At 43.2% G+C, this 25,165-nt stretch overlaps 1 protein-coding gene across 1 annotated transcript in view; it reads left to right on the top strand.

Annotated features, from left to right (window-relative positions):
- Nucleotides 1–24,202, top strand: part of LOC148525141 (transforming growth factor beta activator LRRC32-like) — a 37,979-nt gene extending 13,777 nt beyond the window's left edge. The window contains exon 2 of the mRNA XM_088471151.1: nucleotides 22,214–24,202. Within this exon, the coding sequence (XP_088327277.1) occupies nucleotides 22,226–24,202 (1,977 nt within the window). The 5' untranslated portion in view covers nucleotides 22,214–22,225. The remainder of the gene's footprint in view (nucleotides 1–22,213) is intronic.
- Nucleotides 24,203–25,165: the final 963 nt, after the last annotated feature.

Raw genomic sequence — 25,165 nt, 5'->3', positions numbered from 1 at the left:
ACAGGATATTTGATTTATATATAGATTAATCAGTAATATGCAAGATAATTTAATTATTCACAACAGTCAACAGAAATGCTTGCAAGATCAGAAATAAGCAGAACATCTTTCTGCTTGTGGACTAGATTTAGGAGAATAAACATGGTACTATCCCTCATACAGAGACTCTCTGGTGCAACTTATAAATGTACTACAGGAGTGTGTTACGCAATTAGGGGGTAAGGGGGGAGTAGTATGACCAGCAGGTCAGCCTCCTATTATTTGTTAGTATAAGAGAGGCTGATTTGGAGTTTGCTGCTCTGCAGTACAACAATTGATTTTCTTGGCTTCTTTTTCAACCTTTATGAAGAATCCTTGGCCATTAACATTGTATAATTGTATGGCCTTAAATTTTATTTTCTTAATCAATCAATCAGTTATCAATCAATCAATTTATAAATGCACCAGTTTCATCCATTTTGGATGCCTGTTATGTATACTGTAGCATTTTCCACTTCTCTGATTTGTTTTTCTTATAGTAGTAATAAAATAAGGATAAAGCAATCTATAAATGAATCAGTTAATCAATCACTCTTCCACTACATACTCCACCATCATTTCCCTGTACTGCCCTCAGGCCTCTGATCTAGTTATTGATTAATGAAAACATTCTATAGCATTGTATAGTTTATATTAAACTTCCAAACTGTCTTCCACTGCAGTGCCACTTTGAACTACCACGTGTTTGTGTCGCCCAATGTTGGCGCTATGCAATATTGTGAGGTGGACAAAATTTACTGGAAATCACTGGAAATTAATGTTATTGAGGTTAACAATGCTGTAGGAGCAAACACAGGTCCATATTACATGATTTTAGCTGTTTTTATCATTAAAAAAGGAACAGATCCAAAAGCAAAACATGTGAGGGTAGTTTTGTAAAACCAAAACACGAAGATGAATCCAGATCCAAAATCAAAACATGGGGGTCCGCACACATCTCTATTCCTGAGTTAAAGGAATGATATGGCAAGCCTATGTATAGTGCATCCGGAAAATATTCACAGCGCGTCACTTTTCCACATTTTGTTATGTTACAGCCTTCTTCCGAAATGGAATAAATTAATTTTTGTCCTCAAAATTCCACTCACAATACCCCATAATGACAACGTGTAAAAAGTTTTTTTGAGATTTTGCAAATTTAATAAAAATAAAAAAAATAAGAAATCACATGTACATAAGTATTCACAGCCTTTGCTATGAAGTTGAAAATTGAGCTCAGGTGCATCCTGTTTCCACTGATCATCCTTGAGATGTTCCTACTGCTTAATTTGAGTCCACCTGTGGTAAATTCAGTTGATTGGACATGATTTTGAAAGGCATACACCTGCCTATATAAGGTCACACACTTGACAGTGCATGTCAGAGCACAAACCAAGCATGAAGTCCAAGGAATTGTCTGTAGACCTCAGAGACAGGATTATCTCGAGGCACAAATCTGGGGAAAGGTACAGAAAAATATCTGCTCCTTTGAAGGTCCCAGTGAGCACACTGGCCTCCATCATCCGTAAATGGAAGAAGTTCGGAACCAAGAGGACTCTTCCTAGAGTTGGCCAGCCATCTAAACTGAGCAATCGGGGGAGAAGGGCCTTAGTCAGGGAGGTGACCAAGAACCTGATGGTCACTCTGTCAGAGCTACAGCATTCTTCTGTGGAGAGAGGAGAACCTTCCAGAAGGAAAACCATCTCTGCAGCAATCCACCAATCAGGCCTGTATGGTAGAGTGGTCAGACGGAAGCCACTTTTTAGTAAAAAGCACATGGCAGCCTGCCTGGAGTTTGCCAAAATGCACCTGACAAAAGTCTCTGGTCTGATGAGACAAAGATTGAACTCTTTGGCATGAATGCCAGGCATTATGTTTGGAGGAAACTAGGCACCGCTCATCACCAGGCCAATACCATCCCTACAGTGAAGCATGGTGGTGGCAGCATCATGCTGTGGGGATGATTTTCAGTGGTAGGAATTGGGAGATTAGTCAGGATAGAGGAAAAGATGAATGCAGCAATGTACAGAGACATCCTGGATGAAAACCTGCTCCAGAGAGCTCTTGACCTCAGACTGGGCTGACTGGTCATCTTCAGCAGGACAACAACCCTAAGCAAACAGCCAAGATATCACAGGAGTGGCTTCAGGACAACTCTGTGAATGTCCTTGAGTGGCCCAACCAGAGCCCAGACTTTGAATCTGATTGAACATCTCTGGAGAGATCTGAAAATGGCTGTGCACTGACGCTTCCCATCCAACCTGATGGAGCTTGAGAGGTGATGCAAAGAGGAATGGGCGAAACTGCCCAACGATAGGTGTGCCTTGCTTGTGGCATCATATTCAAAAAGACTTGAGGCTGTAATTGCTGCCAAAGGTGCCAGAACAAAGTATTGAACAAAGGTTATGAATACTTATGTACATGTGATTTCTTAGTTTTTATTTTTTTTCTATTAAATTTGCAAAAATCTCTAAAAAAATGTTTACATGTTGTCATTATGGGGTATTGTGTGTAGAATGTTGAGGAGAAAAATGAATTTATTCCATTTTGGAATAGGGCTGTAACATAACAAAATGTGGAAAAAGTGACGCGCTGTGAATACTTTCCGGATGCACTGTATATGCATTCTACAGGGCAGAAGACACCTTACATGGGATGTCTATTATTATTTTTCAGTTCACTTGCACACTGGCATTGGGCTTGACTCAGATTTGGGAAAAGTGTAAAGGGTCCCATACATCTAATGACAGATTGCCCGATTCTCCGAAAGGATTCCTCTTCGCAACCCGGACCTCCTTCCTTGCGATCCACAAGTGGGAGCATTCGCTATCTGAAGATGGCGAATGCTACCTCACTCAAGCTCCGAAAATATTGTATTTTTGGAGCTTGATGAATTCTGTCCCCATACTAGTGTATAGGGACAGCCGGCCATTCCGCAAAAGGAAGGTAAGTAGAAGATATCTGTGATATCTCCTGCTTTACCCTCTTGATGACTGGCCCGATAACTAAACTTAATTTTTACAATTGCAGGTGAAAATGTTCATTTTCATCTGCTTTTGTAAAAATTAAGTGACGATGAATAGGCCCTTCAATGTAAAAGCTTGCAAACTTCTGGTGCTGCGGGGATTTATGCGAGTCTCCCCGTGTTTATAAAGTGACTATCATTTTAAAGGCTAAACCAAGCTGGTTTAGCCTTTAAAATGATTGCCACTTTAAAATTACAGGTAGACTTGCATAAATGTCTGCATCATGGATGTTCACAAGCTATTACATTTAGCCCAAAATGTAAAAACAGATTTAGATTTGGGAGGGGTGTGTCCAAACTGAAATCTAAATTGCAGTGTAAAAATAAAGGTGTTCAATATTTGTGGGTTATATGCAAAAGCAGTCAGTATTTATCCCACATGCAAAAAAAAAAGGTATGTATTTGCGGGATGTAGTTAATAGACTGGCGGACGCGATGCCACCAGTCTAAATCCTGACTCCTCCTGCCCGACAAGGGACTTAAGATAGGCGTTGAAATGCTGAGGCTTATCTTAATCCAGATGCCGGAACACCGACCCCCGCCATCCCGATCGTCCACGGACTGGTAAGTATAACACTTAGCCTAGGAATAAGGGGTTAGGTTTAGGGACCCCCGGGGGGGGCTTAGGGTTAGGCACCCCCCGTGGAAGATTAGGGTTAGGCTAAGGGAAGGGGGGGTTTGGCTTAGACACTAGGGGGGAGGTTAGGGTTAGGCACTCCCCGGGAGGGTTAGGTTTAGGCACCCCTCGGGGGAGGTTAAGGTTAGGCACTAAGGGGGGAGGTTATGGTTAGGCACCCCTAAAGGAGGGTTAGGGTTAGGGGAGGGAGAGGGGAGAGTGAGGTTACTTACCTTTATCTGTCGGGATTTCGATCCGCCGGCTTCCGCTGTCGATATTTGATCTGGCGGCTAAACAACCACCGGCATTACATACCGATTCCTGTATTTGCACCCCTTGTATTGCAATATGGTTTGTCTAGGTTCATAGTTACTTGCTCTACTTTAAGGAACCTATACATCAGCATTTACAAAAATACAATTCACAGACCACAAATCTATGCCCTAAACATATTGTCCGATCCTGCGATCTCATCGGAAATGCCAACCTGCTAGTCGGAAATGCCGACGGCCGGTCATCAATGTTCCCTGATCCATCGGAGGATTGGTGAAATTACACATGTTAAATTTTACCGATTTGCAAATCACGAACATATTTTGATTGTGATCGGCAAATCAGTAAAATGCAACATGTTGGATTTCACCAATCCCACAACCTGGCATCGGTGGATTGCAGCATCGCGACATTCGTCGCTAGTGTATGGGGGCCAATGCATTACAGATGGTTTTCAGATCTCCTTCAGGAAAGATAGATCTGACAATCTTGAAAGGCCCATCATTTTTACTAGCAACGGTTGGCAAATCGGCTGATCATTACCATACACTAGCAATCTACAGCCCTGATTGCTCAGTGAAATCCACTTGTTGGACAACCTGTTTGGCAACCGGGGAAGCACATACATTGGCGATTAATTGGGACAATCATCACCATATTGACCCAATCCATCGCAGATGTGAGGCCTTTACTCTAATCAGGCCTATTGTCACACCGTGAGCCAAATCAGATATGCCTAAGGAGTCAGGCCCATTGTCACACCATGAGCCAAGTCAGATATGCCTAAGGAGTATTTACACCTTATAGCATTCGCAGGTTGTACTTGTCTTCTGATTGGCTCTTTATCTTTGTTTGCTTTCAGCAAGATATTTGTAACACTTGCTATACAGTGCTTCATCAATAGTAATATCATTCATCTTTGAATTAGCTGTAGTCCTTGGATTATCTTGTGCGCCCCTTGTATTGTAGCAACTATAAAATTGTGCTATATGACTTACAGAAAAAGGAACAAGATACAACAGGGTTAAAAAGAACCTTTTGAATGACTTCTGGATATTTAAAGTTGTGGTTAGTTTATTTATCAGAAAAGGGATATGTGCTCTGGATGGGATAACGCTCAGGAATGACGATGCATTATGTATCTTTATTGCCAATAAAAAATAACTTTAATATTTCAGAGCCGAGTGTGCGCATCAATGTGTGACGCATTCATAATACAACTCAGAAAATAAATATGCCCATGCTTGGTTTTACCCATATTGTACATGGTACCAGCTGTGTGGCATTATTAATGCCATATATGCAGTGGTGTAACTAGGGTATTTGGAGCCCAGGGCAAATTTGAAAAGGGAGCCCCCCCTCCCCCGATGTGTGCGAGCGGCAAAAAAATAGGCGTGGTCACTTAAAAATGGGGCGTGTCAACATGACACACCCCTTTATTTTCACACTGAACATTCCTATCCATATGCACCTTAACCCCAGTAGTACCCCTTATACAGTACCCCCAGTATGCAGTTGTGGTCCCTCTTATGCAGGCCCATAGTAGTTCCCCTTATACAGTATCCCCAGTAGTGGCCCCCCTTATACAGCCCCCAATTAGTTCCCCTTACTCAGTACCCCCAGTAGTGGCCTCCCCAAATGCAGTGCCCCATGTAGTGTTCCCCCTTATGCAGTGCCCCCAGTAGCAGTCCCCACAATGTAGTGCGCCCAGTAGCGGTATCCCCTTATGCAGTGCCCTTTATATGGTGCCCCCAGTAGTAGTCCCCTCCCCCCCTATGCAGTGCCCTTTATATAGTGCCCCCAGCAGTAGTCCCCCCCATGCAGTTTTCCCAGTAGTGGTCCCCTTATGCAGGCACCCAGTAGTGCTCCCCCCTATCCAGTGCCCCCTGTAGTGGCCCTTCCTATTATTGCTCCCAGTAGTGGTCCCCCGAGTGCAGTGCCTCTAGTAGTAGGCCCCTTTTATAATGCCCCCAGTGGTAGTTCCCCCCCAAGTAGTAGTCCCCAGTAGAGGTTCCCCCTCCTGATTAAGTGCCCCCAGTAGTAGCCCCCCCCCAGTAGAGGTCCTCCCAATAATGGTGCCCCCAGTAGTAGCCACCCCTCCCCCAGTAGAGGTCCCCCCAGTAGTAGCCACCCCCCTCCCCCGTTGTGCAGAGAGGTTAAAAAAAAAAAATATATATATATATATATATATATAAAAATATACTTACCTAAATCCACGCTGCTCCTGTCCGCGACGCCGCTCCCGCCGCCGCCGCCAGTCCGCCCGGGCTGGCGCGCTCAGCATTATGGGACAGACGTCATGACGTCAGTCCCATTACCCACTGCAGGAGCCGGACGGAAGTCCGGCTCTTGCAGTGGGTGCTGCAGCAGTCAATGAGAGTCTATCTGACTCTCATTGACTGCTGTTTAACACATGCATCGCCGCCAGCGCTGGCGGCGATGCGTGTGTTATGCACAGCCTGAGCCCGCCTTCTAGCGCTATTGGGCAAGCGCTCAGGGGGAGGGAACGGGCTCAGGTGTGAAGCACAGGACCGGCGCTGGAAGCCTAGCGCCGCTCCTGTGTAAATGTGTAGCGCTGACCGCACTCATTGCGGTCAGCGCTACACTGGCTAACTAGGGCGGGCGGGCCGGTACCGTGGCCAGCGGCGCCCCCCCGCGCTGCCGGTCCAACGGCGCCCAGGGCACGCACCCCGCTCGCCCTGCCCTAGTTACGCCACTGCATATATGTATACAAAACAGAAAGACTTTTGCTATTGGCGTCACCTACAATATACTGCAAATCAGTGTGCATCTAGCAAATAAAAGTATGGGGACTTTTTTATTATTTTGATTAAAATTTAAGCTTTTAGCCCATGTTCAAGGGACCCCAATTCTCAGCAAGTCCTATACTAACATATATGCCCAACACACAATTAAATTGCAGTTAAATGCACTTTCCTCTCATGTAGAGGGCCTGGCTTGTGAGCCACACCTAACTAAGGGCCTGATTCAGAGCCGGACGCAAGTGGCCGATCGTCCGTTCGGCGTACGTGCCGAAATATGTAAATTTAAGCGCTCGCACATAATTTCGAACGCACCTAAAATTCCACCCCAAAGTCTACTGACCCCTCCTCTACCTAACGAGCGAGCCAAATAGCGAGCGTACATCCCCAATGTGGCTTGCAGGGAACGCACGCACAAGTACAAACCGGAAGTGGCCCTGTCAGATTCCGATTACCTGCTCGTTTATTCTGCCTACCTCCCTCAATCGTATATCATGCCAATCAATATATCAATTAGCTTAATTGCTCTTCACATGTGTTTTTTTTTTTTGAATTGCAATAAACTTTACTCTTGTCCGTGTTTGTGTTTACCCGCAGAATAAGTACGGTTTAAACATTAGCTTTCTTTTGCCAAAATACATGTTTGAGACAATTATCCATTTGTTTTCTGTGTTTTTACCTACGCATATTTTACTGGGTTCATTTCTTTTTTTAAATTAGCTTACGCATGTCACTGCATCAAGCCTATCATAACTCTCAATAGATTTTTGGCCCTGTCGAACACATGACTCATACACTAACCAATAGAATGGTTCCTGTTAATTTCCCAACTACATTAGCCAATCAAATTTATTTTCTGCACTTTATTAAAACTGTTTTATTAAAAATACACCATTGCCATCATGAGAGCCTCTGCATTCACCAAGCGCGAGCTCCTGGTTTTAACAGAGGTGATGGACAGGCGGATCACCAGCTAGCCTCCCCCCATCACCAATCGTGAAAAGCGTTCCGCCTATGCGGAGGTTCGTGGATGCCTGCGTTCCTTCGGCTCACGCCGCCAGATCGGCCAGCTGGAGCGCAGGTGGTCTGACCTTCAACGGTGGACGCCCCGTTTGCTGGCATGCTTTCACATGCGGATAGCGGAAAGTACGTTTTTTTGTCTTTGGTTTTCATGTTTATCTTTGTGGCCCTATCTTCGTGTGCATGTTTTCTTGTATGGCCTGTTTCTTCTTTGTACTCATATCTGCATGTGCATGTTTTCTTGTATGGCCTGTTTCTTCTTTGTACTCATATCTGCATGTGCATGTTTTCTTGTATGGCCTGTTTCTTCTTTGTACTCATATCTGCATGTGCATGTTTTCTTGTATGGCCTGTTTCTTCTTTGTACTCATATCTGCATGTGCATGTTTTCTTGTATGGCCTGTTTCTTCTTTGTACTCATATCTGCATGTGCATGTTTTCTTGTATGGCCTGTTTCTTCTTTGTACTCATATCTGCATGTGCATGTTTTCTTGTATGGCCTGTTTCTTCTTTGTACTCATATCTGCATGTGCATGTTTTCTTGTATGGCCTGTTTCTTCTTTGTACTCATATCTGCATGTGCATGTTTCCATTGTTATGGGTTAAACAATTAGCATTTAACAAGGTGATGTTCTAAACTAACCTCAATTTGTTTTCCATCATTTAGGGGCAGAGCGAAGACTACGGCGTCATCGCCGTCAAAGACGGCGCTCTCGTCCCCTCTCCCCAACCCCCAGCCAAACCTCCTCTCCCCAAAATACCCAAAATTCCCCCTCCTCCCCAGCCTGCCCAGACCCTGTCGCCCATCCCTCTGTGCTAGTTCCCCTCCATCCCAATTCCCCCTCCCCTCAACCCACCCCTCTCTTGACCACCCCATCTCCGGAATCGGTGATCACCCCTCCCACCTCCTTGGGAAATTTGACCACCTCCTAGGAGGACGAGGGAGTTGTTTCGGGTCCAGCCGTCATTCATAACGGTATGTTTCCCTTTTATCTTTTTTTGTTTTTGAAAATGTGTTGATCTAATCCTTTGTCTGTGCCTGTTCCTTTTTTTGGTTTTCCCAAAGTTTTGTTATATATCTGTTTGTATTTACATTTCACAGCTGATTTCCCCATACACATATCCCACATGGCAAAACAGTCAAACTTGTATGTCTGGCTTACGGTTGTTTTTTTTTTTATTGTTTTTTGTTTGTCCATTTTTTGGGGCTTCTGGGTTTTTTTTTAAATGTGCTTTTTGCCACACTATTGTAACTTTTTGATAACTCTCTTTTGCTTGTGTTTTTTTTGAGATTCATAAATTATGGATTCATTGTAGTAAGCACCACAATTTTCTAACCCACAGGGGACCAGAGGCGTTTGGCGGACATAGCCGGGTGCGTCCAAGTTATGCGGGGGCACGTGATCGGCCTGCTGGTGGTCCTTGATCGTATGGCAGGGATCCTGTGTCCCTAATTTTTTTGTTTTAACCCGCAATTTTTTTTTCCTAATTAAAAAGTTACATTTTGAGTTCAGTCTCATTCCTTGTCTCAAAATCTTAGATTGTTTAAACTTACATAAGTAGACTCTTGCAGCAAGTATTTGCAACTAATGTCACTAAGATTGTGTTATGTTGTTTTATTTAAAGCAGGCACATGAAACAGCTAACACTAACAATAGGTTTTGCGAGTTTACAGGTTTTTGTTTTAAAAATTATAAAAATTTACATGTTACAATTTTGTGGGAAACCTGCTTAGGCCGAGATTCCAAAGCATACTGATTCTACATAATACCTTTTGTTGTTGGTTTGGACCCACAAAGCATAGTTAAATAATTTGCAAATTGCCACATTACAGGATTAACCCTTAAGCAAATTTAACGTGGGTGAACCTGCTTACACTTGCTTGTAATGTACATTAAAATTTGGGGGATTCCAAAAGCAAAAAATTTATTCACAACATAGAAAAAGCACAAACGTGTTGGTTCACAAACAATACACACAGTGATAACAAAATTTAAAAACCAGCAAACACCATAAGAAAAATTAAATGAAAAATCAAGAACTGGTTGACGATTGAGCATACCAACATGATTCAACAAATGTTGCATTTCAAAATTGGGTCCAGAATAGATATTCAATGTGTCCCCATGAAGTCATTTTTTGGTAGCAGGAAGTTGTCATCGTTTCAGTCCAAAAGATTATGAAATAAAACACAAGATGGGAAATAAAAAAACAATTAATTTGATGGTCTATAAAAATCCTTACGACATTGTGTCAAAGAACTTCTTTTGTGCCAATAATTACCTAAAATATCTGGCCACCACATCATCACGTATGGCCCCCCACATACTGACCTCCGACCAACCTTGGGGGGGCCATCCTCAGGCAAGGCATCCTCTGGCTGCATTGGGATACCGCTGCTTATGGCGATGTTGTGAAATATCCCACACAGGACCACAATTTTCGAAACCATATCCGGCAAATACATGAGCTCGCCACCAAAGCGGTGGAGGCATCTGAATCGGCCTTTTAAAAGGCTGATACAGCGCTCCACCACTTGCCTGGTGGCTGTAAGTGCGGAATTAAAATTACTTTGTGGCCCTGGTGTGAGAGCCAAATAAGGAGTGAGCAGCCAGGGCGTGCAAGGGTAGCCACTGTCTCCTGTGAAAAAGAAGTGACAACATCAGGAACACTGTGTGCTTAGCTTAGCATTGGTATGTACAAAAGGTCTCCACTTACCCAGAAGCCACGCATCACCAGCTTGTAGGTTGTCTAATTTTTGCCATATTCCTTATTGCCAGATGACGAATGAGTCATGTGCACTCCCGGGTAATTTTGCATTCAGGGACAGGATCTGGAGGGAGGCATCACATACCACCATTACATTCAGTGAGTGATTGTGTTTGCTGTTCTGAAAAATGGCCTCCAGCCGTGCTGGAGGCTGAAGTGGTATGTGAGTACCATCCACAACCCCTATGATGTGTGGGAAGCCAGCTATTTGGTAAAAATTGGCCTTGGCCACACTAAGGGCACCCATATCCAAAGGCATTTTAATAAAATGATGGAGGTGCTTGAAAAGTGCCTCCATCACTGCCCTCAGGATCCTGGAAATGGAGGATTGGGATATTCCGGCAACTATTCCTACCATGGTTTGAAAGGATCCTGAGGCACAGAAATGTAACACCGCCATAAATTGCGTAAGTGGTGGTATTGCTGTAGGACTGTCAATTTGCCGCTCAAGATCACTCTCTATTAATGAGACAGTGTCTATGATGATTTGGGGCGGAAGACGGTAGCATCTTAACACCTCATCATCGGGCATTCCAAAAAGACTGACACGTGTTCGATATATCTTGGGCCTTGCACGCCTACGATGCCTATGCCTGGGACGAGATTGAGGTTGGTTGGCTTCCGGGAGCATGGCTACAACAATCCGACCAAGATCAACCTGAAATGGCAAGAATTGAATTTAAGGTTTGTTTGCCCCAAAAATTTACGAAAAATACTTATCTTTACAATACAATCCAATGATGCTTACATGCCGGGGTATTGTCATGATTTACAAAGCCTAAAAAACAAAATAACCGAACAAGGAAAAAATGTTTGGTGGCCATTTAGGATTCTTAATTTGGTAAAAGACAAAACATAAAAGGGGATAAACACACATTTCTCCAAAGAGCAAACCGACAGTGCGCAGACTTCCACAATTTGGGGCCCAAACAACAACCAAGATTGGGAACGGTAAATATCACCCAATTTAAATACAGAAAATAAGCAGACAAAAATGCGCTAATTAGTTCACAATTTAACTACAGAAAAGAAGCAGACAAAAATGCGCTAATTAGTTCACAATTTAACTACAGAAAAGAAGCAGACAAAAATGCGCTAATTAGTTCGCAATTTAACTACAGAAAAGAAGCAGACAAAAATGCGCTAATTAGTTCGCAATTTAACTACAGAAAAGAAGCAGACAAAAATGCGCTAATTAGTTCGCAATTTAACTACAGAAAAGAAGCAGACAAAAATGTGCTAATTAGTTCGCAATTTAACTACAGAAAAGAAGCAGACAAAAATGCACTAATTAGTTCGCAATTTAACTACAGAAAAGAAGCAGACAAAAATGCGCTAATTAGTTCAGACATTTAGGAAACACAAAACCAAAGGTAAAAACTGTAAGGTGCACAAAAGTTGTGTAAAAAATGATATGAACATTTAACAAACAAGTGAAAAACCAAACTTACCAATACAGGATATATAAGTCACCGGACAAAAAGGTCGTTGGGGCAGAGCCAAAAGAAACCTACAAAAGGAGAATTTTGTAAAATTTAGCGAGCACAAACTAAATAAAAGAAGGATAGCCAAATTGAACAAAAGGAAGACGTCAAAAAACTTACCAAAAAAATACACCACAACTAAAAGAAACACACCAAAAAAGCGAACGGAAAGATAAACTAAAAGAAAACGCACAGAAAAAATCGCCAAACCGCCAAATACAATTCCCGCCAACAATCCACTCCGACCAACGTAACCTCCAACAACCAACACCCGCCACCTAGACTCGTGACGGGCAAAGGAATAAATAGTGTTTCTTTTCCCGCTCAAATTAAGGAGGGATCATAGGAACGCACAATCAATGATGCGGCCGAATAATAAGGACGCATGTATAAATACGTCACGACCAAAAAAAAATGGTCTGGTGTATTTCTTGTTTTGGTATGAGAAATGGCTACAGACCAGCCAAACAATGGCCAAGAGGCGGCCGGTAAGTTTTTCTGGCATTTCCAAACAAGGATTTTTTTGAGACAGAATATAGTGAAAGTTTGCAAGCTAAAAATTCAAAAATTTGTTGAAAATAGGTGTTGAGGATGACATGGAAGAGGCTGCTGGGCCCAGTATTCAGGGCAAAGCAGGGAAAAAGAAAAGGCAGCCCCAATTCACAAGAAAGGAGATGGAGGTTTTGGTTCAGAAGTGTGTGGACATCCTGCCACAGGCAGACAGGAATATGGGTGCAAGCCAGAAGTGGAGAATGTGGGAGGAGATAGCCAGTGCTGTCAATAGGGTGGGTGATTATGTCCGTCTAGCCTGGGATGTCAAACGGCGGTAAGTAAAAACTTGACCCCCCCAAAAAAACTGTGTGAAATAATGCAGGAATAATGGCTACTTTTTCACCCACAGATGGCAAGACTTCAAATATCGCCTGAAACAAAAAATGGCTGACAGGGCTAGGCATGCAAGGGGGACCGGTGGGGGTCCCACCCCTGTGTCATTGGAGTTTAATGATTTGGAAGAGCTGGCACAGGGGTGTGTGCAGGATGTGGAGGTGTTTGGCGTGTCCAACATGGATACGAACATGCCAGACTTTGCGGCTCCTCATGTTGTCCCAGGTAAATGTTGTGATGTAACCAACTCTGAAATGTTAATGTGACAATATGTAGATTGTAATGTTCCTCTTTTCTCTTTTTTCTCACAGAGACACAGGCAGATGAGTCTGCTCCAGAGGGGAGCCTTGGCCACAGAATTTCTGCTGGCTCTGCAGGGGAGGAACCAGTACATCCGGCTGAGGACCCTGCAGAAGTCAGTCCTGGGCAATCCCCCTCGCAGGCAGTGGCACTCCTCACAGAACTCAATTTTAAATCGGATTCCCATATGGAGATTCTGCAGAGGATGGACGCCAGTCTGCTACGGGTGGCTGAGGCCCTGGAGCAAAATGCGGCGGCCAACGCGACCATTGGTCAGGCCCTGGCTGAAAATACCAGGGCCAACATCCGAATCGCCAATGCCCTGGAGCAGCTCGTTCGCCAGCACATGGTGGAGCCAACCTCCCTTCCTGCCGGAACATCAGGATCCTCCACCTCTGGCACAACAACAGCCATTCCTCCAAATGTGCCTAGCCCTGTGCCTAGTCCAGAGACCACAACATCTGCCTCTGGACAGGCCAGCCAGAGGACATCCCGGAGCCGGTCTGGCACCCACCCTACCCCAGCCAAACGGGGAAAGAAATGATGACAGCACTGGCTACTTTGCCTACACTCCTTCTGTGCTTGCCCCATATTCCTTTCTGGCCAAAACTTCCCTCTCCTTTCTTGTGAATTGTTTTTTTTAATTTTGTCGTTTTTGTTGCTAAAATATCATTTTACAAAAAAATATGTGCCAAATATTAGTGGGTAACAAGGACCCCAAAAATGTACGTGACAATGCACATGATTTGTTTTCAAATGTGTTTTGAAAATAAAACCTACAAATTGTTCTCAACTGTATTGTGACATTAATTGACAATTGGTTTATAGTTAATTCTGTCCCACAAGGGAAAAACGAAATCTGAGTTTGTGACTTTCCCAAAATCAAGGGTTAAAACAAAATGTTACTTTAAGGAACACTTTGGAATAATTTTTTTTTAAAAAAGCAGCCCAATGCAAAAGGTTACAATACACACAAAATAATTACAATATTGTTACAAAATGCAAAAATACTAACCAAATTGTAAAATACATTCCTACAAAAAAACGCTAATTGATTGTGTAATCCTGAAGTTAGCATCCGAGATTTTCAGCTGCGTACGGTTTTGTGCTATTACAAAGGGGAAAAAAAAAAAAAACATTACAAGCTGGTTTTCAATCCAAAGTTGATTGTTTATCTGACAAGCCGTGAGAAATCGATAAAACATCGCGGAGGCCCGGGGAAAAGGACATGGCCATGGCCATTGTGGTCGAGTAATCCAGACCCTAAGCTGTGCGAGCAGTTTGAACGGAAAGAGGATCAGCCAGTGACGTATGAGTTGGTATGAACACATTGGACGTTCGCATTAGCTAATTTATATACGCCCCAAAAACGCCTCGCCACGCCTGCGTTTTTCCATCTCCACCCCCGTCAACGCCCAAAAACGGCCTGTTCTGTCAATCACATTTGACATGTCACTTCCTGTTCGCAATTTGCCGAACGAGTGAAAAAAAGCTTGCAATCTGCCGTACGCACATGCGCAGTGTAACTCCGCCGCGCGCGCTTTCACAACATCAGAACGCAATGAGCGTACTGCTGTTAACGAACGGCTCTGAATGAGGGCCTAAGCCTTTTATAGCCTTGATTTGAAGGAGCAGTCAGCAACATGACTTTGAGTTACGACACCAGGTGCTGGCCACGCACTCTTTGCCACAGGTCCACCAGCAACCGGAACAACAGCCCTGCCCAGAGCATCCTCCTTCTGGGGAGAGCTGAGGATAGTTGCTTTAAGTAGGGATGGCTATCGTGGTAGAGAATCATTAGTTCTCTGCCATCGATGGCAAAAGTAGTTGACATCGGCCAGCAGCTATCGATGTTTTGGAAACATTGATGGTTAATGGCCATCCCTAGCTTCAAGTTTTCTGAGTTTCTCTTCTGGGTAGAGCTGAGGAAAGCCTTGACCAACCTAGAGGTTAATGTAAGTTTAGTGGCAGAGAAAAGTTAGACTATCTCTCTGTCTCCTCAGCCATCCCCAATTTTCTCCCTTGCACATTTATAAATATGAAACATTTGAAAAAGGACATGTTTGCACATTTAGTTTGCAGGGCGGTGCTGAACACCGTAGCATTGGCCCTGTGTGGGTATGGTGTGTGCATATATATATATATATATATATATATATATATATATTAGTGATGAGCAGTTCGGATTCTGAGGAATCCGAACCGCTCCGAACAGGTGGAATCCGAGTCCACCCGAACGCAACTTCGGGTGTTCCCGCCTGACTCGGATTCCACCTCGAGGCCGAACGTCACCCATCCGGCGTCAGATTCTCGCGAGACCTCGCGAGAGCCGGGTGACGTACGGCCTGTATAAAAGGTGCGGCGCCCGGCTGTCGGCGCCATTTCGCGTGACTGCATCCAGACGGAACAGTCACGCTAAGTTAGGTAGTGATAGAGAGGGGAAAAGCGAGACTAGAGTTAGATTAGTTAGAGAGAGTAGTTCTACTTCTTGCCACTGTGTGCTCCGTGACTGGGCTTAGCCCACTGTGTGTATATTATACAAGCTCCGTGACTGGACTTAGCCCACTGTGTGTATATTATACAAGCTCCGTGACTGGACTTAGCCAATTGTGTGCACTGGGCCTGATTCAGAGCCGGACGCTATTTGCAGACGCTCGTTCAGAAAAAGGGGCTGGCTATTTAAATTGAGCGCTCGCTCTTTGCGGTCTGTTGACGCCTCTATGTCTGAGCGAGCGAACGAAACATGCGCTCGCTATTTTGTAAAGACGCCCCTTGGCTGCTCGCATCATACTTCATCTCCGCTATTTATTTGATTCATCGAGTACATCGAAAGGCGTATGAACTGCTCGCTATTCTTGTGGTAGCATTTTCCTACTGGAATCATGCGAGCAGTTCAGGCTAAAAGACAACCAAGTGACGTGGTCGATGACGCTGCTTTGTTAATTATGCACACCCTTAAAACGCCCATTTTGACCGTTTGGCATGCCTGCGTTCGGATCTCCACTCCCCGTTTTCAAGCACCTTCCCCTGTTACCACCCACAAACGCCTCATTCTGTCACTCAAATTAGCAAGCATTCGCTATTTTGGGAACACACGATTTCTGACCGCACTGACTGGTTGGCGTATGCGTATTACGACCCATATGCATGCGCAGATGTGCGAACATCGCTCGGAGCGAACGAGCGGCCGCTTATGAGCGGCTCTGAATCAGGCCCACTGTGTATTATACAAGCTCCGTGACTGGACTTAGCCCACTGAGTGTATTATTTATATTATACAAGCTCCGTGACTGGGCTTAGCCCACTGAGTGTATTATACAAACTCCGTGACTGGGCTTAGCCCACTGTGTGTATATTATACAAGCTCCGTGACTGGACTTAGCCAACTGTGTGCACTGTGTATTATACAAGCTCCGTGACTGGACTTAGCCTACTGAGTGTATTATTTATATTATACAAGCTCCGTGACTGGGCTTAGCCCACTGAGTGTATTATACAAACTCCGTGACTGGACTTAGCCCACTGTGTGTATTATATAAGCTCCGTGACTGGGCTTAGCCCACTGTGTGTATATTATACAAGCTCCGTGAAAGGGCATAAGCCCACTGAGTGTATTATACAAGCTCCGTGACAGGGCATAAGCCCAGTGAGTGCATACAAGCTCCGTGAAAGGGCATAGCCCACTGTGTCTATTATACAAGCTCCGTGAAAGGGCATAGCCCACTGAGTGTATTATACAAGCTCGGTGACAGGGCATAAGCCCACTGTGTCTATTATACAAGCTCCGTGACAGGGCATAAGCCCACTGTGTGTATACAAGTTCCGTGACTTTACTGGACATAAGCCCGCTGTGTGTATACACGCTTCGTGACTGCTTGGGCCTTAGCCCACTGTATACAAAGCTCTGTGACTCCATGGGCCTTAGCCCTCTGTATACAAGCACTGTGACTTCTTGGGCATAAGCTCTCTGTGTATACTAGCTCTGTGACTGCATGGGCCTTAGCCCACTGTATACAAGCTCTGTGACTGCTTGGGCCTTAGCTCACTGTATAAAAGCTCTGTGACTCTTTGGGCCTTAGTCCTCTGTGTATACAAGCACCATGAGTCCTTGTGCAGTAGCCCTCTGTGTATAAATCAAAAGCACTGTGACTCCTTTGGGGGGGAACTAGCCCTCTATGTATAAAAGCACTGTGACTCTGCATGTCCTTTTTAATATCCAACATAAGGGTGGGTGGGAGGGCCCAAGGACAATTACAACTTGAACTACCTTTCATTTCTGCCATTGCTGTGTGGCAATGTTTCATAGATGTGCTTTAAACTGTGGTGTCTGTGCCGCTGCGCCGCTGCTCTGATGCTTGGTAACCAGTCAGCTCACTGCAACCTTTGGCCGATAATGGTGAAAACTATAATTTAAGCTGTGAGGTGGTCTAAATTGACTGTAAATGATTGGAAATTAATGTTATTGAGGTTAATAACACTCTAGGAAGAAAAAAAAGCCAGATTTATGTGATTTTAGCTTTTTTTGCCAATTTTTGTAAAAAATCCAAATCCTTACTAAGATCAGAGTAACATCCTTTATTTAATCTGACATGTTTCGGGGACAACCCCCGTCCTCAGGGACAAACGTATAACTACATACAACAAACGCAAACACATATAAACCCACCCCACAGTGTGCTTAATTACCTATTGCACTCACCTGTGGTCCGCTGCCTCGAGGTGTACAGCATCCCCTACGTTGCGGAATACTGACTACATCGGGCAGCGTCACACAGCTGCTGCAAAATGAAGTGTGCAACTGGTGTTACTAAGGACGCCAAACTTCAAAAAGATACATGGTTTCCCATAATACGAAATAACATTACACTTCACAATAATAGCAAATATGGTAATACTAACAACGACTATTTAAAACACACCACATGAACTCAATATTATTGGTCTCAGAATATTATATATTAAATCAATAGCTTATGAGCACTTAACTAAATGTAAAAAATATTTGAACTACTAACAGAATATGAACACAATTAATGGTCATCAATCAGATCACTTTTTTAACTAAATAGATTATATGATAGATCAAATAAATAAGTGACGTTTTATTTTGTCCAGCTCTGTACTGGAGTATATACAAAAAATATATATGACTATATCTAACTATATGAAACTAATTTATTAAATGGGTTACATACCCTAACTGGGAGTTAAAGATAACACTGGAGACCCATTTAATCCCCTGGGTGCCAGAGTATTGAGGTAAAATATCCATCTACATTCCTTCTGTAGCAATAATTTAGCCCTATTTCCCCCTCTGGGACTGATAGGCACAAGATCGATAATGATGGCTCTAATACTAGCCACACTATGCTGTTGTTGTAGACAATGTCTGGCCACCGGCAGGTCACTATGACCTTTCTCATGCACCTGTTTAATGGCACTACAATGAAGTGCCATTCTTTCCTTGAATTATCTCTGGGTCTTGCCAATATAGGCAAGACCACAGGGACATGTAATCCTATAGATTAAATGCATTGTAGTGCATGTTAGATAATGTTGAATAGTATATCTCTTTCTCGTCTGAGGATGTCCAAATGTGGGTCCCATCAATAGGGTATTACAGGTAACACAGCCAAGACACTTATAGCAACCCTATCTAGCACTCAAAAAGTGCTTGGGTCGTGTGTTGGTCAAATTGGAAATATCCAGTTTGACCACTCTATCTTTGATATTAGTACCTCTGGTATAACTTTGCAAAAGTTTGGTATCTTTTAATGCTGGTAGATCAACATCAGAATTAATAATTGGCCACCATTTTTTAGCTGTCTTGGTGGTTACAACACTATTCGTAGTGTATTTATTGACCCAAGGAATACGGGTCTTACCTTTGTTGTGATTCATAGGATCAGATGGATTACATGTCTAATCTACTCCTGAAGAAGTCCCCAGAGACCACAGCGGGACGAAACGCATTGAGCTGGAGAACTGGACCTAATGTAAACCACCTCCATAACACTTTGGACAGATAAGCCCATTTTTTACTGATAAATTGTACAAGTCTTTATTGTATTCTTAATTAAATATTGTGTGTGTTAAAAACGTATCACACGATCTGGAGGCTTTTCCTTATATTTCCATACATGCCTGGCTCTTTATTGGAGCCGAAGTTTACCTAAGGAGAAGAGACCTTATGCACACAGGGCCTGATTCAGAGATGGACGCTCTGAAAGAATCAGGGAATTTTTTTTTTTTGGAGCGGTCTCCTGGCCGCTCGCATAGCTGTGGGTGACCACCCACAGCTATTGCGAGTGGCCAGGATGATGGTCGCGATGGTCAAGACCATCGTGACCATCGGGCTTGCGTTGAGACCCTTGTGGTAGGATCTCATGGCCGCAAGCCCCAGAGAGCTTCCGGCTCTAATAGACAAACGGCAGGCGTTCGCTTGGGAACGCCTCTGTTTGTGAAGCCACCCCCCTGCCACGCCTACAAAACGGGGCGAGCTGTTGATCAACATCGACAGCCGCCCCTTTTGTAGTGAGCCATGGAGCCAGAGCTTTTTGCGCTCGTTCCGGGGCTCACGCATGTGCAGTGCGCACACCACGTGTGCGCACTGGGCCACCATCGACCCGCGTGTGAGCACTATGCGCTTGCGAGCAGGTCTGAATCAGGCCCACTGTCTTGTGAACAGCTAGAGCTGGTACGAGGCTTGTATTTTTTGGGTGTTGGTGATTGTTTGGGTCCATCACACGGGTGATTTATGTTTTTTCTGACTCCTCTGCGTGTTTTTGTTATGATCACATTATTGCTGTGCAATTAGCACAGTTCTATGTATTATACAGATTATATATTATCAGGCTACACTATGTTTTTTTCTTTATTTTCTTTTTTTGAGAGTTATTTCTTTGGGCTCTATATACGGATATCCCGTCAGGACATCTCCTAAAGATCATATGGACTCTCTATGAACAGTTTGTTGCAAAGTATCTAAAAAGAACTGGTACACTGAAGGCGCCGATCCTTCATCATTTCCATTATTTTCTAATGATTATCTGAATAGATCATCTTCTGGAAGGTTTGGCAGCCACCTTATACTAATATATATTTATTGTTTGGTTATCCACATTCATTTTTGGTGTAGTTATTAATTTTATGAGCCTGGTGCACCACTTACATTCCTTTGTAAGGAGGGTATTCCATATATATTATATGTTTAAGGAGGGTATTCCATATATATTATATGGAATACCCTCCTTAAACATCCTGCATTTGCCCCTGCACAGTGGCACTGCTCAGTCTTCGACATGACTCACACCTCACAGCAGCCACCCTGTGTTCTCTTTAGCTCCTGACGTAAGACAGACCAACCACTGTCTCCTCAGTGCTATATTTAAAGTTTTCTAGTATATATATATATATATAATATATATATATATATACTGATATATATATATATATATATATATATACAGCCAGTAGTGCGGCACTCAGCATCCAAACATAATGACAAGACGCAGCTCCTAAATGATCGCTGCAGTGATGCTGAGTGCCGCTGTATATTTTGTGTGTATCTTTGTTTGCTACACACTGTGAGAGTACCAGACACAGTTTACTTTTTCATAAGGAGTGCCGGACCTGGAGGTTCTATATATTGGTGTTGGTGTATCCTGAAGACGGGTTGAAATAAACCCGAAATGTCGATCATGCTTAAGGATTGTCTTTGAAGTGGTTTTTATTGGAGTGATCCTGCTGAGTGCCGCTGCCTTGGTTACATTATTCTACTTTATGACTGGCACCGCGGTTATTAATTGCATTTGAATGAGAGTGCCGACGTCAGGAACATATATATATATATATATATATATATACACACACACACATGCTTATGTCACACATACATTACACACACACATATGTCACACATACATTACACAAACACACACGTACACACACTTACCATGCTGCAGGTTGGAGATGGAGACAAGACCAGGCACCATGTCAAAAAGCCCCACCTCCTCGCTGCAAAATGCCGCCATTCGCGGGTCAATTGGGAGAGAGCAGAGCCAAATGATGGAATTCTAATTATTTTGCATCATACTGGCTCCGCCTTATCCCAAATGACCCGCGAATCGCTGCATTTTGCCACGAAGGGGTGGGGCTTAATAACATGGTGATACTGGCTCTCCCCTCTCTCAGGGGGGTTTCTGGGTATTCAGAAACCCCCCCCTGCATGCGCTACTGGAGGGGGGCCGGAAACATGGAGAAGGCTACAGGTAAGTCGGGGGGAAGGGAGTGAGGAGGGTACGAGGGAGTGCGGGCCACGGACCGAGGCCTGGCACCTTAGGTGCAAGGGGAGGGCTGAGCCCCGGGCTGGTCCAGGCCCCATGTACAATATGGTGAAAGCCATGCTTGGGCATACTTATTTTTTGTTTTGTTTCAAAAATTTGGACTACTGCTATGATGGCTGCTTCCAATCAAGGTTATAGAAGGCCTAGTTGGGTGTGGCTTACAAGCCAGCCCACTTCTAGATGTCATCCTTTGTGCAAAATTACAAAATTAGATATCTGTGGCACAGTGTCAAGGTTGCGCCAAGCATCTTGTGTCATATAGCGCAAAAACGCTGGGTGAATGAGTACACATGTGCAAAATGGTGAGCGAATTGGTATGTAATGCCGGCTGTTGGGATGCCTCCTGTCAGAATACTGACAGTGGTATCCCGATGGTTGGTATCCCGACAGAGGTCAGACTCATAACTACATCCCATGGTGAGGGTGGACTATTGCTACTGAGGAGGGAGTAAGTATACTTTCTCCCTCACTATCTACTCTTCATACACTGAGTAAAAAAGATAGTAACCACAGGAAGTAGCTGCAATACTGTCTTTAACTTACTGAAAATACCACATTTGCTTGTGCATCATTAGTTATTAGGAGCACATGTTTCTAGTGATCGGGAGAGCTAAGGGAGGTTGATAACTGGAATGACACTATTTTAAAAATATTTACCTTTATTATATTTTATATCATATTTGCACCAAATCTAAAGTCTATTTTCTTTGTTGCAGAGTGTATTTGAAATGAACTGCCGAAACCTCTCCATGCATGCTATACCCAGGAGGCTGCCAAACAATATTAAGATGCTAGATCTATCACATAACCTCATTACAAGACTAACAAATATATCCATGTCAAATTTGTACAATCTTGTGAATTTAAGTATTTATTACAATCACCTGGAAACCATTGAAAATGGAGCCCTTGATGCTTTATCACAACTTCAGTTTCTTAACCTTGCATCAAACAGGTTGCACAAATATTATTCATCTCACAAAGGGGTTTTTCACTCCCTCCAGATATTAAAAACATTAAATCTTGCAAATAATAACTTGGACAGTGACATGGTGCACTGTTATTTATCAAACACTTCTTCACTGCTAAATCTGGATCTTTCAAGGAATGCAATAATAATCCTGTTCTCTGGAATGTTTGCTGGAGTTCCACGGCTGTCAGAGTTAGATCTCTCCAACAATTACATAGTGGAGATAGAAACTGGTACATTCAACTCGCTGAAGGATCTAAGAGTTCTAAACCTTGCGTTTAATGCCGTGCATTGTATTTCTAGCTTTGATCTCCCCTGGCTGCATTTGCTGAACTTAAGTTCAAATTCCCTTAAATTCTTTATTAGTCAAAATTCTCAAGAATCCTACCAACTGAGCAACCTAGACCTAAGCCAAAATAATCTACAGCACTTTCCAGTTCTGCCCAAATTCAATATGGTGCAGCATCTCAACCTCTCCAGAAATAATATAGGTGAATTGATCCCTTCTTCATATGAAACAGACCACAGTTTGGGGACTGCATCTTGGTATGAAGCTATTGCCGAACTGGAACTTTCTAGTGCCATTGAAAATGTTATTTCACATTTAACACATCTAATCGACTTGGATCTTAGTAACAACCATCTAACTACATTTCCATGGTCTTTTCTAACCAATCTGAGCACTCTTCAAATGTTAAACATGGCTGAGAACTGTCTTCATAACATGACAGATGTTTTCTCTACTAAGATCTCGGATCAGATTAAAAGCGGACAAAGCACGAACACTTTTCTACATTCTTTGAGGGTCCTAGACCTTCAGACTAACTCTATTCAATACATTCCACAATCGCTATTTGATATGCTGCCAGGAATTGAGCAAATTAATCTTAAAAACAACAACATTAAGTTTTGTTCAAGTTGTCATAATGAAAAGAATAACTCGATGTCACCTGGAAACGTCTGCAGTAATTTCTCTGGTGCTCAAAATCTTCGTTACTTAAACCTGCAAAACAACAGCATTCAAAACCTTCCACCCCATGTGTTCCACCATAAGTCTTTGTTCTCGCTGGATCTGTCACATAATGTAGGTTTGAATATACAAGCAGGAGCTCTAAAAGAAGTAGAACAGTCACTACAGGCACTTTCACTTGACAGAAACTGGATGAATAACTCTCAAGCAAATCTTCCCTGTCTAGAATGGTTAAAATCACTGGATTTATCCAACAACAGACTTGATGTGTTTCCACCTTCTCTACTCTGTTCTTCATTGGAGAGTTTATATCTTCAAAACAATTCTCTACGTACTTTAGATGAAAGAGCAACTCTCGTTTGGACGGATAGCCTTAAAAACATATCTATCAGTGGTAACTCATTTGACTGCTGCTCCCTTAATTGGATGGATTCTTTATTAATTGCTGAAATAAATATTCTAGATCTTGACAAAGCAAATTGCACCTATGCAAGTAGTAACATGAGTGTCCCAGTTAATAAACTAAGTAACAACACTCAACATTGCTATTATAAGACAGGTAATGGGTATCTTAAAATTGTCATCATTATTTTAGTATTTGTCACTCTTTGTTCTATATTTTTTATGTTTAGAAAATGCAAGCTTTGTATACTGTGCAAGTTCAGGAGTAACAGGATAGCCTCTGAAATACCTAGCTCAATAAACGGTGTCAAAGCGGAGTGCAAACAAGTCTGCTTTGCAGTCAGCAGTAATGGAATAAGTTAATAGAAGGATTTATTAGCTATAATACATAATTGCATGGAGTCATTCTTTAGTATTGCACTAAGTGGTGGGCAATAAGCCGCCCTAAAGCCACAAGCTGCCTTACTAGCTTTTACCTTTGCACACATCTTTGTTACTGTATATTTGTTTGTTATAGCTTGTAACACTTGTTTAAAATGTCTGTTGATATGCTATTATAGACAGATGTGTCGTCTTTCTTTAAATGTATTGTGTTATTGTTAATTTTTACAAATTGAGATAGCTTATATCCAGCAGCAGCTCCTACCCTCTTGCATGAGGAGGACTTCTGCTACTGGTCTGGCCAGCTGGGTCCCGGCGCCTGTGCAATGGATCTGGCCGTGCATGCGTATAACACTGGCTTCTAGGGACTGCATCAGCTGCAGCCCCTAGTAGCCATGTATGGCTGCCCAAAAGACAGAGCAGCTCTCTGCTTATCACAACCATAGACTGGCAGTCCCAGGGGGAGAAAACACTTCCGCCGTGGGCTGCCCTTCCTGTATATGACTTGCAGATAGTGCTTCCAATGGGAAGCCACTGCCAGTCACAGTGTAGCCAGTGCAGTCACTAAAGTGGCAGATTTTACTGGGGGCTGCAGCCCTGCAACTCCTAGATAAAATCTGCCACTGCCTATATCTATTATATGTATGTGTGAATCAGCACCTTCAAATACCTTGCTTGTGTCACTGAGAGTTGAATCAGATCTCCATTGTATTTGGTTTTGAAAGGCACTAGGTTCTTCAACACCATTTTCTTAGTGAACGCTCATTCAAAATCTCATTCCATTCAGCAGAGTTCTGATTGTGCACTAGGGCTACAGCTCACACATGATGGGGTTTATGTAAGAGGGGTTCTGAGATCTGTGAAGCAGCGGGATTCCAGCAATCTTGGCTGCAGATTTAAATCTGCAATAATTTTAAAGGCAAAACCAGATCTAAATCTGAAGCT

This window comes from Taudactylus pleione, unplaced genomic scaffold, assembly GCF_031769625.1.
Source record: "Taudactylus pleione unplaced genomic scaffold, aTauple2 ptg000111l, whole genome shotgun sequence".
Taxonomy (NCBI): domain Eukaryota; kingdom Metazoa; phylum Chordata; class Amphibia; order Anura; family Myobatrachidae; genus Taudactylus; species Taudactylus pleione.
This window is presented reverse-complemented; position numbering and strand designations above follow the sequence as displayed.